A 14,972-nucleotide genomic window follows, 5' to 3' on the forward strand; every position below is an offset into this window, starting at 1 on the left:
CACGTTCACCGGACCCGCTAAATTGCTCCTCCTGTGGCTAATTGGCACGTGGGCGTGCCTCTAGCGGCTCACACACGTGCCCCCACTAGCTGTTGCAAGAAGTGACGTACATGTACGTCGTTTCGCGGGACAGAGCCGACCTGCTGCCGTATAAGTATGGCGGCTGGTCGGCAAGTGGTTAAAGCTGAACTCCAGACAAACAGCTAATAAAATGAGATGGGTTGGCATTTCTGTCCATCCAATTCTAACACTTACACAGCCCTGCCACACCATGCAGCTGTGTCTGGCAGAGCAGGAGACCTGAGTTTTCTTTGCTGCACCTTAGTAACAAGTATACGGTAATTATGTTCTCTTTTCCCCGTGACTGGACAGTGAAAGTAGAAGTAGCACACTGATGAGCTCATCTCTCTGTCACTGCTCTCTTCTTCCATCAGCCTGCTACTTGTTTTCTTGACTAGTTGTGCTGCTCCCCCCCGCCCCCCAGGTCTGAGCTCTACTGTGTAAGGACTGCAAGATTGGTACCAAGTCAAATTCAGGTAGTTACAATGCTTGCCTAAAAACTGTCCATTGGGATGCAGCAACTGCATGGACACAGCCACTGATCCCAATGTGACATCTGTGTGGGTGCACAGCCCAAAATGCCCCCTGGGGTACAGGCAACAGCTGTGCATCCCTGGGCTGACAGCCCCTTTGCTGTCCATTGGGATACAGCAACTGCAGGGGCACGACCACTGTTACCAATGTGACATCTGTGTGAGTGAGGGTGCACAGCCCTAAATGCCCCCTGGGGTACAGGCAACACTTGTGCATCCCTGTGCTGACAGCCCCTTTGCTGTCCATTGGGATACAGCAACTGCATGGACACAGCCATTGATCCCAATGTGACATCTATGTGGCTGGGGGTGCACAGACCTAAATGCCCCCTGGGATGCCGGCAACACCTGTGCATCCCCGTGCCACTAAAAAAACGGCCCTGCGTGGGGCACAGATGAAATCGTGTGAACGAGGCCTTTAGGTGTTTGTAAGCTAGGCCGTTAAGTAGTCAGTTGATCTGCCTTGAATCCATTGTAAATCCGCTACTAATATTGACCTTAGTGCTCATCTATTCTTGCATTGTCACTGAAAAGTGAACCACTGTGAAATCCTTTTTAGAGGTTGAAAGGTGGCTGAGAGGCAACCTCCTGGATCCTGTTTTAACCCTTTATAGGCCACAGCACTTGTGCCACAACCAGAGGCAGACTGGCAACTTTCAGCCCAGGGGGCAAGTACAAACCAGAGGCCCATGGTGCAGTGACTCGGCCCCTCTCCCACTCTCCCTCTTCCCGGCCTCCTCCTGACCCCCATTCCAGGCTGAAGCCCTGTTCCAGGTACTCTCTACTCACCGGCTGAATCCGGGTTCCAAACCTGGCCAGCAGGGAGAGGTTGCGGGGAGCTGGGACAGCTCGGTTGGGGCTGGCCAGGGGAGGAGAGTCTCCAGTGAGGCATGAGACTGGTCTCTGCTCAGACACAACTTACAACATCCATCCTGGGGAGGGAGGCCTGCGCTCTGTCCTTGTCAATATCCCACACTCAGTAGGTCAGTGGTGGGGACTTTTTACTTCTCTCCACCAGGAATCCTTTAGGCATGTCTTTGGCAGAAGCAGTGCAGCCTTTATAAAGGACATCAGAGCGGCCCATGGGGCAAATGCCCCCCTGCCCCTTGCCCAGTCTTCCCCTGGCCACAACCATGTGCGATACATGTGGTTGCAGTGTGACCCCCCTTGAATGGGTCGTGTTTGACAGTGGTATTGCCGCGGCATGTCTACAACCCTCTCCAGATGCCTTTTTAACCGCTTGCCGACCACCGCACGACTATTTACGGCGGCGGTCAGCTCCTCACAGGCAAAGTGACGTAGTACTACGTCGCTCGCCTGTGAGGCTCTAGGGGGCGAGCGCGCGCCGCCGGAGGCGCGCTCCCGCCCCCGCTCATTCCCTAAGCAGTCCGCGCGAGTGACCGGCGGACCCAATGTCCGCCGGTCCCTCGCGATCTTCCCGTGGAGAGGGAGAAAGGCAGGCGGCTGATGTAAACAAAGCCGCCTGTCATTCTCCCCTGTGTAATAACAGAGATCATATGGTCCTGCTATGTAGGATCGTATGTCTCTGTTGTTACACCAGTAGCCACACCCCTTTACAGTTAGAATCACGCCCCTAGGGACACACTTGACCCCTTGATCACTAATAAAATTAACCCCTTCATTGCCAGTGTCATTTTACAGTAACAGTGCATATGTATAGCACTGATTACTGCAGTAATGTCACTGGTAACCCCAAAAGTGTCAAAAATGTCAGTCAAGGGTCTGATCTGTCCGCCGCAATGTCGCAGTCCCGCAAAAAAAACGCAGATCGCCGCCATTACTCGTTAAAAAAAAAAAAAACACCAAAAATTACAGAAATCTTTCCCTTAGTTAGTAAATGCAGTAACTTTTGCGCAAACCAATCAAAATACGCTTATTGCGTTTTTTTTTACCAAACATATGTAGCAGAAAACAAATTGGCCAAAAATGTTAAAAAAAATTAGATTTTTACATTTTTTTGGGGGGAATTTCATATAAATAAATTTGAAAAATATAATTTTTTTCAAAATTTACGCTATTTTTTTGTTTATAGCGCAAAAAGTAAAAATCGCACAGGTGATCAAATACCACCAAAATAAAGCTCTGTTTGTGGGGAAAAAAGGACGTCGATTTCATTTGGGTACAGTGTCGCACAACCGCGCAATTGTCCGCCAAAATCATGCAGTGCCGAATCGCAAAATAGGGCCTGGTCAGGAAGGGGCTAAAATATTCTGGGGCTTAAGTTGTTAACTTTTATGCCTATTTTTTTTACTATGCCCTTGCCACAGCTGTACGTACAGTACGTACCAAAGCCGATGTTTCTGTATGGGTAGCAACCAATCAGATCCCAGCTGTGTGGTGCAGTTTAGAGAATACATGCATACTAAGGTCCTTATGTGTCAATGGGTTCTTAAAGTGTATGTGTATCCTAAAATAAAAATTGGTAAAAAGTACCTACCTTCTAAAACTTAGGTCAACTTCACCTTTTAATATTACATGATTTATATAGCGCCGACAGTTTACGCAGCTCTTTACAACTTGAGGGTAGACAGTACAAATATAATACACTTTAATACAGTAGGAATCAGAGGGCCCTGCTCATTAGAGCTTACAATCTAAGAGGGAGGGTTAAGAGATACAAGAGGTAATAACTGTGGGGGATGGGCTGATGGAGAAAATAAAAGTACAGTTGTTAGGTGGATGCCAGATAGGTTTCTCTGAAGAGATGTGTTTTCAGGGATCGTCTAAAAAGTAGGAGAGAGACAGATTGGGGTAGAGCATTCCAGAGGATGGGAGAGGCTCGGGAGAAGTCCTGGAGGCGTTCACCCATTCAAGCAGGTGTCAAGAAACAAATCTAGGGGCCATAAGATGAGTATAACTGTATTTCTAAACTAAAGACAGTCCCATAGTCCTCCAGGGCAGTGCATTGGGACGCCTACAGAGGTTTTAGGAAAAGTAAATGTAGACTCCACTAGCGATGGGCTCAGGCATGTTCGGAATTATAGTCACAACCCACCTGAGCAATCCCATCAGGAAGCCAACACTGCACACGGCCAATCATAGGCAGTGAGGCATTTCCTGGTCTGTGCAGCTGTGGACTGGGAAATGCCTCACTACCTATGATTGGTGATGTGCAGTGAGGGCTTCCAGACGGGATTGCACAGGTGGGTTGGGACTAGGATCCTGAACAGGCCCGAGCCAACCAATAGACTGTACTGATATCAGTGTCCACAAAGTAGAGTTGCTGTGAGTCAAATGACCTAACATCAGTGGCGGCCGGTGTTTCAGGGGCGCAGGGGCGCCGCCCCCCTATGCATGCATCCGGCCCCCTAATCTACATGCAGGGGCGCTGGATGCATGGAGTTCAATGGGTTTTTTTTTTTCCTGAAGCACGTGATTAGACCCAGAGGCTCTAATAGGCTTCAGAAAAGGGTGGACCCGGGATGCAGAGCAGTGTGCTCCGAGCCCACCCATTGTGTGACAATAGCGAATGAAAATTCCCTATTGTCACACGGATCCTCCTCCTGGCCAATTAGGAAGCGGGTCTGAGACACGTTTCCTGATTGGCCGAAAGGCGAACGTTTGCCATTGGCCGAGGAGGAGGAGGGAGACGCGCAGGACTGAGGAGAAGCCGCCGCCGGATCAGGTAAGTGCTGGTCTCTCCGCACACTGTGGCACTGTGCATTGATTGGGGGCACACTGTGGCACTGTGCATTGATGGGGGGCACACTGTGGCACTGTGCATTGATTGGGGGCACACTGTGGCACTGTGCATTGATTGGGGCACACTGTGGCACTGTGCATTGATGGGGGCACACTGTGGCACTGTGCATTGATTGGGGGCACACTGTGGCACTGTGCATTGATTGGGGGCATGCTGTGGCACTGTGCATGGATTGGGGGCACGCTGTGGCACCGTGCATTGATTGGGGGCACACTGTGGCACTGTGCATTCATTGGGGGTACACTGTGGCACTGTGCATTGATTGGGGGCACACTGTGGCACTGTGCATTGATTGGGGGAACACTGTGGCACTGTGCATTGATGGGGCACACTGTGGCACTGTGCATTGATTGGGGGCACACTGTGGCACTGTGCATTGATTGGGGGCACACTGTGGCACTGTGCATTGATGGGGGGCACACTGTGGCACTGTGCATTGATTGGGGGCACGCTGTGGCACTCTGCATTGATGGGGGCTTGCTGGTCACTCATTTTTCTGTTTGCGCCCCCTCAAAAATTTTGAGCACCAGCCGCCACTGCCTAACATGGTCACTAGAAGTCACAAGGCCAAGAACCATAGCTCCATAAGACCCCATTTTTGCAGCTGAAAGATAACCTTGTTTGTATTTAAAATAGGATATATACTCAGGGCCGCCACATTGGCTCATTACATATACAGTATGTGTTGCTTTTTCTTTTCTTAACACACTGCCTGAGGCTGGGTTCACACTGCCGCATGAAGTGGCTCACAGCAGGTGTCCGATGCGTCCCTGTTCACCATTTTAGGTCCGATTTCAGTCTGAATTATTGGCTGAAATTGGACTGAAATGGACCAGAAATTGAACAGGACTCCTGGAGCCGCTCTGGAGTTATGTGAACCAAATCTTTAGACCCAGCCTAGGTGGCTTCTCCTGAAATTGGTTCCCTCACAGCAGTCAGCACAGATACTGGCTGAAATGGCTGACATGTAAACAGCCAGTAGAGGAAGCCCCTGAAACTCTGTATATGAAAGAGGGTTATTTTTTACTGGCCTGTAAAGCATGTAAAATTGTAAAATTCATGTCAAATATTGCTGTCAGATTCGTTTTACCCTTATACAATCTTCTTAAAAAAGATTTGAAATTTCCTTTTAATTCACCCTCTTTTCTGTTGTACATTTGTCTGCAGCATGCAAAAGGAAAGAGCAAGAGCAAAGCAAAGCCGAAAGAAACCACGTGCCTAAGCGGCACCGTCTGGTCTTCACCGACATTCAACGACGCACTCTGCATGCCATTTTTCACGAGAACCAGCGGCCCTCCAAGGAGCTGCAGATCACCATTGCACAGCAGCTGGGCCTAGAACTCTCCACCGTGAGCAACTTCTTCATGAACGCACGAAGGAGGAGCTTAGACAAGTGGATGGACGAGGGTCATGGGCGCCCACCTTCCTCCTCCAGCTCCTTAAACTCCAAAGGTGGCTCAGCCATTGCTTGCACCAAAGCATGAAAAGATGCCTACTGCGCTATCAACCAAAGATAGTACCCGCTCAGCCTCCATAGTCATCCCTTCTCCATTCTTCGGGACACCGCCTCCAAAAAACATTGACCTTGAGGTGTCTTAAGAGGACTTGTAAAGGTTACGAGTGACTGACTGTCCGTTCTGTACTCGAAAGTCGTTTGTTTCAGTCTTTTCGGCTGAAACCTCCTTTTCCATGGAGATATGTGGGTACAGAATGGTTTGTACATGTTATTTATTTATGTATTTATTTTCTATGGCACTGTCAGCACACAGCGCGCACTACAGAAAATACAGGTATCATGTTTTAAAAACCCTTTCAGCAACGACATGGAAGACATAAGACAAGGGGATTGGTTGGCCGCCATCCAAGGATTTTTGTAGTAGTTCCTTTGCTTGAATCGCTAGGCTAAGGAACGGTATATAGATTGTTCTTTAAGGCCAGTAACAGGTTTTCAGGACACAACAGCCTGACTCATGACTTACCTAGACCTTTTCAGGCCGTGCATCCTTGATAGATATTGGGTGGAGCTGTAAGAAGACGTAAGGATGCCTTCTGTCAGTCATGCACACTGGCAATTCTGATTGACAGGATGGTTTACAATGGGGTTAGTTTCACACATGACGTCCATTTCTGTTTGATGTTACACTCCTATCATGCATTTTGGCTGGCAATTTCTCTATGACACTACAAAAAAATAAGAAGACAAGAAACACAATATATCCTCTACCTCTCTTTTTTACTTGGCAAAGGTGGGCTGTTGAAGAGCGTCTCGTTAACCTTGGCTAAGGCTTCATATTCCAATTGGGGTCCAAAATGCATACCAATTTCTTTCCTGTTTAAAAGAAAGGGGGGCATAAAATTATATTTTTATTTATTTATTTATTTAATTTTTACACTTTTTTAAGCTTTCAAGTAGAAATAAACCGATCTGGTTGATTGTGCAAAGAACAAATAATTCTTCACACACTTAAGCCTCGTACACACGCAACGAATTTCCACCGACCGGTCGTCCGTCTTTTGTCCAGAGTGGTGTCTGTTGGTTGGAATGTGCTCTAGACTGCACACGAATTTTCCCGCACGACAGAATTCTACTTCAGAAGTGATGTCATGTGTTGGATTGCTTTCTATGTGTTCTTTCATCTCTGAGCAGGCCTAGTCTTGCTCATAAGATTTTTCCCCATCGAAATCTTTACTAATGAGACCAAAATCGGACGTGTTTTGACGGTCGACAAAAATTATATAGCCTGCACACCAGGATTTTTTCGGCCGAAAAGCCGCAGTCGGTTGTCTTAAGCATCATACTAACAAGCCGACAATCGGCCGATCAGACGGTGGCCAAATATTTACGGCCGACAATCGCTACGTGTGTACGGGCCTTTACAAGCCGAAAATCGGCAGATCGGTCGTCGGACGAAATTTCCCTGCCGAATTTCTACTCGTGTGTACGGGGCTTTATGCAGCCCTTTTAAATTAGACCTTGCATAAAAATTCTAGGCTTACCTATGTTGTAGCTCCCAAGCTCCAAATTTTAAAAATAATGCTCAGGGAGGGCTAAAAAAAGCTATAGAAAATAAAATATTTGAAGGAAAAATGTAGAAAAACCTTATTTTTCAGCTTCTTACCGTTGAGTATGGCCTCCTGTACAGTGTGGAGCAACTGAGAGTATCACAAGCTCTCCCAGGATCCCATGGTGAGGTCCAGTAACATCACCTGTGCCTACAGGAAGTTGAGTGTCAGATAAGTATTTTTTTAAATAGTTTCATTGAATGTTTATTTTTTAAAGCATTCTCTGAGAGTTTTTATTCAGGCTACGTTCACATGTGGGCGTAGCGGATCACGAGCAGAATTGCCGCGATTCTCCCACGATCCGTAATCATTGCAAATAGCGGGATGCCTGTGCGATGCCCGTGATTTGCAATGGCACCCCAAACGCTGTGCGATGTTGCCGCTATTTCCACCTGCTGAAATCGCGGTAACAGAATCGCGGGACCCCTGACGCCCAAGGAAGCTCTTGCACCTTCTTTTTTGGGCGACAGGCGTCCCGCGATTCTGTTTGCGCGATGTTACCGCGATTCGGCAGGCGGAACTGGCGGCAACATCGCACAGCGTTTGGGGTGCCCTTGCAAATCACGGGCATCGCACAGGCGTCCCGCGATTTGCAATGATTCCAGATCGCGAGCAGAATCGCTGCGAATCTGGTAGATACATATTCACCAGCACACCAAGGATCTTGCAAAAGCAGTCCAAAAAACTTTATTCAAGATAAGATCACATCAGAAAAATATAGTGCAACGTTTCAGAGCCGCACAGGACCCCTTCGTCAGGCATGGACCCCTTCGTCAGGCACATGCTTGACGAAGGGGTCCTGTGCGGCTCCGAAACGTTGCACTATATTTTTTTGATGTGATCTTATCTTGAATAAAGTTTTTTGGACTGCTTTTGCAAGATCCTTGGTGTGCTGGCGAATATGTATCTACTTGTAACTAATCCAGTTGCCAACTGGTGATCGCTTCAGCACCCAGTACATACGAGCCTACAAACCAGGAAGGTGTGCGATAGGAATATGAACTATATCGCTGCGATTCTGCCCGTGATCCGCTACGCCCACATGTGAACGTAGCCTCAAGTGTGGCTACAACCTAAGCAAGCCTTTCATTTTCATGCAAGGTCTACTTTGAGCAAGAATAAGCTGCAGGTACAATGTGACTTGAGCTGGCCATATATCAATAGAATTTGACTTTCGCAAATGTTTGTTCAATTTTCCAATGGTTAATGGGGTCAAATAGATGATTGATTTCAACCATAGTGATGAGAAAATTCTAAGGAGCAGGATGGAAAATTTATCTGAAACAAAATTCTAACTGTGAATTTAGTTTTTGTTCAGGAAACCATAATAGTAATAAAAACGATAGAAATAATTGTAACAGAAACAATAGAAACCTGTTCGAAATGCCTGGAATTCCATTCAATTAGCAGATCTGGATGAAATTCTAAGGGCTTTGGAATTAAATTAGTTGACTCATTCATCGCAAGATCAAATGCTCTCAATAACTTTATTCATTTCTGTACGAAAAAAAATTCTACTGGTGCATGGCCCTCTTTAAACATAGATTATTGGGCACTCTATCAGTAGATCAGGCAGTGGGGAATGTAGGCATAGCTTTCCTTGGTGCCCTCTATAAAACAGAGCCGTTATGGGCAAAGTATAGGTTTACTGTAAACTGATTATACAAAGGCAGGTCTTCTAATGACTAAACACCTCTATTATCCTAGGACAAAAGTAAAGCTAGTTCTTCTTTGCTTGATCAAACATCCTATGGCAGAAATTATCCAGCGTGTTGGGAGGTTTCTGCAACAGCTTTGAGACATTAAATGCTTCGAATCAATCGATGCCCAAGTCTTTTGCATCACTTGTGAAAATTACAATCAGCATTTAATGCCAAGTCACATTTTTTGGACACTGCTGCCTAACATATTGATGTACAAGGCCCAAATAATTAACTCTTAATTTGTTCTAAGAGTGCTTCACCACCCGCAGTGGCCTTTGCAAAGAAACAGAAGATGTAATGATTAATAATTCCTAGCCCTAACAGTAAAAGATCCCTGGCCACCCGCTTGAGGAGCGCTGACCCCAACCCCACTGGTGACAATTCAAAGCCTCGCTGTGCAACTTTGAAGAGACGATGACCTTTTCGCCTTCAGAAGCTGTGGACTGCAGTCTGGATGTACAGCCGGACCCACCCCGGGCTCTTTTCATTTTATTCCTGACCAGCTGACGGGGAATTAGTGAGTTCAATGGAACAGTGGGAGATGAGAGGAGGCGGAGGTTGGAAGGTCAAGGCAGTATCCATTCTCCAGAGTCCACTGATCACATCCTCTGTGGGTGTAACTAACCCTTCTTACTCCAGAGACATCACCAATGCATTGTCCTGACCTAGGGCTCAATTCACAAAGAGATGGATGGGTGGATGAGTTATTTTAACCCTGTTCATTATATTATTTAAAGATAATTTCAATTTTCAGTTTAGAAAAATGTTTGTGCTACTACGTACAATTGAGTCTTATGTTTATCAGTACCTTAAAGGGTCAGTACACCCAAAGAGAGTTAAACCACTGGATACTAGCTATAGCTCTTGAAATCTCTGTTAGTGATCTCTACCAGGGGCGTAACTACAGGGGTTGCAATTGCAACCGGGCCCCATGCTCCAGCGGGCCTTTGTGGCTCCCCTGTACACCTGGATAGGAGGGGCGGCAGGGGCAGCATGTAGAGAAATCACTGTCCTACAATTAAAATACCAAAAAATAAAAACTACTGACACCAGTGGGTGAACTTCCAGGATCGCAAAGGTCACCCTGGCATTCCGCCACCGTGGGGAGGCCCCAAGATGGCTGGAAAGGGGCCCACTGCAGAACTTGTGAAAGGGTCCTGCTGTGGGACCGTAATAAAGGGCCCGCAATGAGAGTAAAGGGCCAGAGGGTGGGAAGAGCCCGAGGCTTGAAGGGAAGGGCCCCGGCCAGGAGTCCAGGGGGCCCTTCATGGTTTCTTGCACCGGGGCCCTGAAGGTTCTAGTTACGCCTCTGATCTCTACATTGCACACCTGCTGTGGGTTCTCATTCTCCCTGCTGGAATTTATTAATTCGATATCATAGCTGGAACATACAAAGGTGGGCAGCAAATCCAGAAATTCCAGGAATTATGGCAGAGAGATCTCACAGCTGAAGTGTCTAATGCATGGGTGTCCAACCTTTTGGCTTCTCTGGGCCACATTTAGTGTAGAGAAATTTTCTCGGGCCGCATATAAAATATATACTATAGTTAAGGTATATAATTAATAAAATGCCCTTCCCGCGCGGCCGCACCCCCCGCACTAATTTAACACAACTAGAGGATGATCAAATTAAATGGAATCAGTATACGGAGGTTTACGTCTTCTGAGAGATATTAAAGGAACACCCTAACCACCATGACCACTTCAGTAATTTGAAGTGGTCATGGTGGTAGGAGTCAGAAACACTGCACATGCTCGCCTCCCTCCCCTCCGAGGCAGCCTCTGCCTACGTTAGTTGGAAGCCGCTGTGGCCATGCCCGACTTCCTTCCTCCCCAGCAAAAAAAAAAATTGTCAGGGGGCAGTGGGCCACATTCCCTGGGGTTCCGGGCCGCATGTGGCCCCCGGGCCGCAGGTTGGACATGCCTGGTCTAATGCATATCAGAAGCCAGGGGCTGATTTAACTTACCAGTCTGCACCTATAATCAAAATATCAGTTTTGGGTTGACTTGTCCAATAAGTAAGTATCTGCGGAAGTCTCTACAAAGTCTACATGCCGTAGATTGAAAAAAAAATGGTTGACATTAAAGACATTCATTCCTGAATATGTAAAGGATCACCATGAAAACGAATGACTAGCTTAATGAGCAGAAATCCAGGAGTCCAACTCTTTGTGGATGACTAACCCAGGGAACAATGTGCCATAGCCCAGATCACCCAACATTTTGGGGCTACCAAAGAGCAGTAGTCCCAAAATAATTGTGAATTCAAAGCCTTACTCTACAAATAATATAGATAATTACATAAAATGGCTGAATTCCTGGAATTACCATTTTATTTTTGTGTGGAGAGCACAACGGCTAGTTGAATCCAATCATTGTGTTGGTGAACTCTGGACAATTTGCCTGCCTGTGACCTTCCCTCATAAGTATTTCGATGTTGACCAGATCGCTTTCTTACAATTCAGCCGATCAATATACAGAACTCTGTCACAATACTTGGCCCCAGCACCACCTCGGCCAGTCATAGTGACTTTAATAGATTGTTACCAAGCATGCATGGATTAAGGAGACATCAAATTTTGCACTACCATTGTAACCTAATCTTCTATCTTTTTTATAGTAGACTTCATCAAGCCCTACTCCATTATCCATTGGCACGGCTAAACTGGCATATCAGTATAACTCTACCTCATTCTTGGGGGTTAGAATAAAATAGTCTTGACGGGTATTAATAATACAGCTGTGGACCTACTTTGAGGTACAAGCTGAAGGCTACTGTCTCTGAAATATTGTTAGTTATGTATTAAAACATTTCATAAAATGTCATTTCCTTGGCAGCCATCTTGGATCTAGCATGTTACCGGTAGGCAATGCTTATTTTGGTTCTTCCTAAGGTGTTAGGATAGTATAATTGATGTTGCTTGGGGTTTGACAAATTCATTGTAATGTGCTTACTTTGACGAAGAACCATTTTTTTTTTTCTAAGTTCATGTCACTTAAAATGGCTGTCGCACTAAAAAAAAAAAAAAAAAAATGTTGAGATTCAAAATGGCTGTTCTGCCAATTTAAAATGGTTAGATAATATGTCTTTAATGAAGAATAAGCAATCCACCATTTGTATAAAGTATACCAAAGATAAATTTGCGTGTGACAATTGTTTTCTACACCAGAAAAATGCATAATTGCTTTTGTGAATTTGTTCTGCTTTTTTTTTTTTTTGTCCAAACGCCAAAAAAAAAAACAGGGTTAAAGGATAAGCAATGCCAAATAAATGGTCCTTATTGGGGGTTCACAGTAAATATTGTCATGGACTCGCCGAAACCCAACCCATTTAAAATAAGCTAAGAATTAATTGGGGACTTTTAAAGAATTAAGGTGTGAATGACAATGAAGGTAAACTAAAAATGGAACAATCAGGATTGCTGGATGACAATTCAATGTTCGAGGTGTTTTGTATATTACCAGTGTTAATTCACAATGTGCAATTCTTTTTAAAACTTAAGCTAGATGTGTAATCAAAACCATTTCCCGCTACTACATCTTTATTTTTTAAATTATCAACTTCAGCCTCCTTATGATTTCCATGGTAAATTATTGGGGTTGGTTACGTGTAAAACATCATGGTTGACATGCAGTTAAGCAGTATTCCATTTTATGGCTGCTCTTGAGCTATAGCATTACCCACCATTGGATATGTAAAATTTAACAAATTACATTTCAGATCCAAATGACAAAAATGGTCAACATATATGTTTTAAGTTAAAAAAAGTCCCTAATTCCATTCTCCAAAATAAGTAAAAAGTCAAATGTATTTTCAAATGTTGGGATAATTGACACTTTATTATCAGCACAGTTCTATGTAATGGGCCATTTTAGGCTATAATGGCTCGTTTCCACTGAGCTTTCTGGAACGGTTCGGTTCGGTACGGTACGCTATTTATGCCGTTTCCATTATGAATGGTACCCTAATTCCGAACCGTACCGTACCACTTTTTGGTACCCTTTCGTTGGGGTACCAAGCACATTAGTACCGTACCAACAGGGTGGAGCTACACTCTGCAGAACTTTGATTGGTTGACAGAGAATCGTCTATCACAGCTTTCCTGCTACACCACGCCTATCATGAGGGTACTATTGGCAGTGGAAACGCAATGTGTACCGTTCCGAACCGTACCATACTGAACCGAACCGTACCGTACCACTCAGTGGAAACGAGGCATAAGAGGTTTACAAAAAGCCTACAAAAAGTCCTTTTTGGTAAAATCTCCAAATCTATTTTTTTTTTAAGTTTTGCCAAGTGTGGGGAAGGGTTACAAACTTTGTCAAGTTTTTAATGCTGTCTGTCCCCCGACCGGGAGATTCACCCTCCTGTTCTGCCATGGTGTCCATTTTTTCAAAGACAAAAATTTACATTTGTTACCAGAACAGAAGTAGGGGGGCTATATCCCAATGGGATAACCTGTTTCTGTAACAGCTATAAAAGGTGGTATATTTCCTCAATTTGGGGAGATTTTCTCTCATTTCCTCTTGTATCCTGGGAATGGAAGTGAGGAAATCTTTCAAAGTCTTTCCTGTCCTGTTCACTATTAGAAAAAAGATTTGATGAACTTCCAGAATGTCAGCTGTATGTGGGAAAAGGCCTCTTCCTCAAAATACAACTGCCTTCAGTTCTTATTTTATCTAGAATTTTTACATAATATCTGGAATGTAGGCGGTTGTTGAAAAACAGGTCCCAACTCATCCTAAGGTGAAAGTGAAGAGTCATGTATTTCTTGGGGGGGGGGGGGGGTGGAGGCATACATAGTTTGGTCTTTGAAAGCTATTCCTTGTTAAAAAAGACTGGACAGCCACTCTGTAGGGTGTTAAAAGACTGTAGGGCAGCCACTCTCAACTAGGGTTCCATGGAATCCTAGGGTTCCTCCAGGGGCTACTAGGGGTTCCCCGCATTGTGGCTGATTGGCCTTCCATGTAATAGTAACAATTAGGGATCGAACGATTATTGCCAATGCTGATATATCGGGGGCCGCAATGAACTTTCCCCGATATATCGGAAGCGGCCCCTGAGGTTACCAATATTGCCGATATCTCAGGAAAGTGCTTGTACCGGAGTGATGCCAGCAGCTTGAGGCATCACCCCGGTACCGGTGTCCATAGCCGACAGTCAACTGTCTTATAATGACAACCGATGCGGCTGAGAAGCCGCTCGGCTGTCATTACAAGGAGCGGGAAGGGACGTCTTCCCCCTCCCGCCGCCTACCGCGGCTCGCCCGGGTCTCCCATTCCACCGGGTGACCTGGGCATCCTACCTGCACGGCCGCCAAAGAGAAGATCCGATCAAAGCTGCATTCGGCTCTGATCGGGTCTCCGTGTAAAAAACCCGGAAGTGATGTCATGACACATCAGTTCCGGGTACTCGGCGGCAAATTTAAAAAAATGTGAGCATTCAAAACAGCCAAACTTGGCGTTTTGAATGCCTTTAAGTACAGAGGAGGGGTTTGGGGTTTTAGACCCCCAGATTCCTCCACAATAGTACCTGTGGAAAATAAAAAATTAAAATTTTTTTTTAAATATCCGAAAATATGGAGCAATATCGGGCAATATCGATATCCGATGACCAAAATATCGGTATCAGTATCGGCACTAAAAAAAATGATATCGGTCGATCATTAGTACCAATGGCACTTGGCAGAGCCAGTGATATGACATCAGAAACCTTTTTAGTTGTCTTGAAGAGCACAATCAGACCACCACTGTCAAGGGGGTAATCAGACAGGGGGGCATTCTTGCATCTGATCACTGACGTAAGGGGTATTTTCCCAATCACTTGGTTTTAGCAGATAGCTGAAAATTATTTAAGGGTTCCTCTGGGGTAAAAAGGTTGAGAAAGGC

General features: G+C 45.5%; 1 protein-coding gene across 2 annotated transcripts in view; it reads left to right on the forward strand.

Annotated features, from left to right (window-relative positions):
- Positions 1–6,538, forward strand: part of LOC309569588 (hepatocyte nuclear factor 6-like) — a 128,234-nt gene extending 121,696 nt beyond the window's left edge. For both annotated transcript variants that reach the window (XM_082275470.1, XM_082275469.1), the window contains exon 3: positions 5,485–6,538. In XM_082275470.1, coding sequence (XP_082131596.1) covers positions 5,485–5,801 — 317 coding nt within the window. In that variant the 3' untranslated portion in view covers positions 5,802–6,538. The remainder of the gene's footprint in view (positions 1–5,484) is intronic.
- The last annotated feature ends 8,434 nt before the right edge of the window (positions 6,539–14,972 follow it).

This window comes from Pelophylax lessonae (assembly GCF_965119305.1).
Source record: "Pelophylax lessonae genome assembly, chromosome: 13".
Classification (NCBI taxonomy): Eukaryota; Metazoa; Chordata; class Amphibia; order Anura; family Ranidae; genus Pelophylax; species Pelophylax lessonae.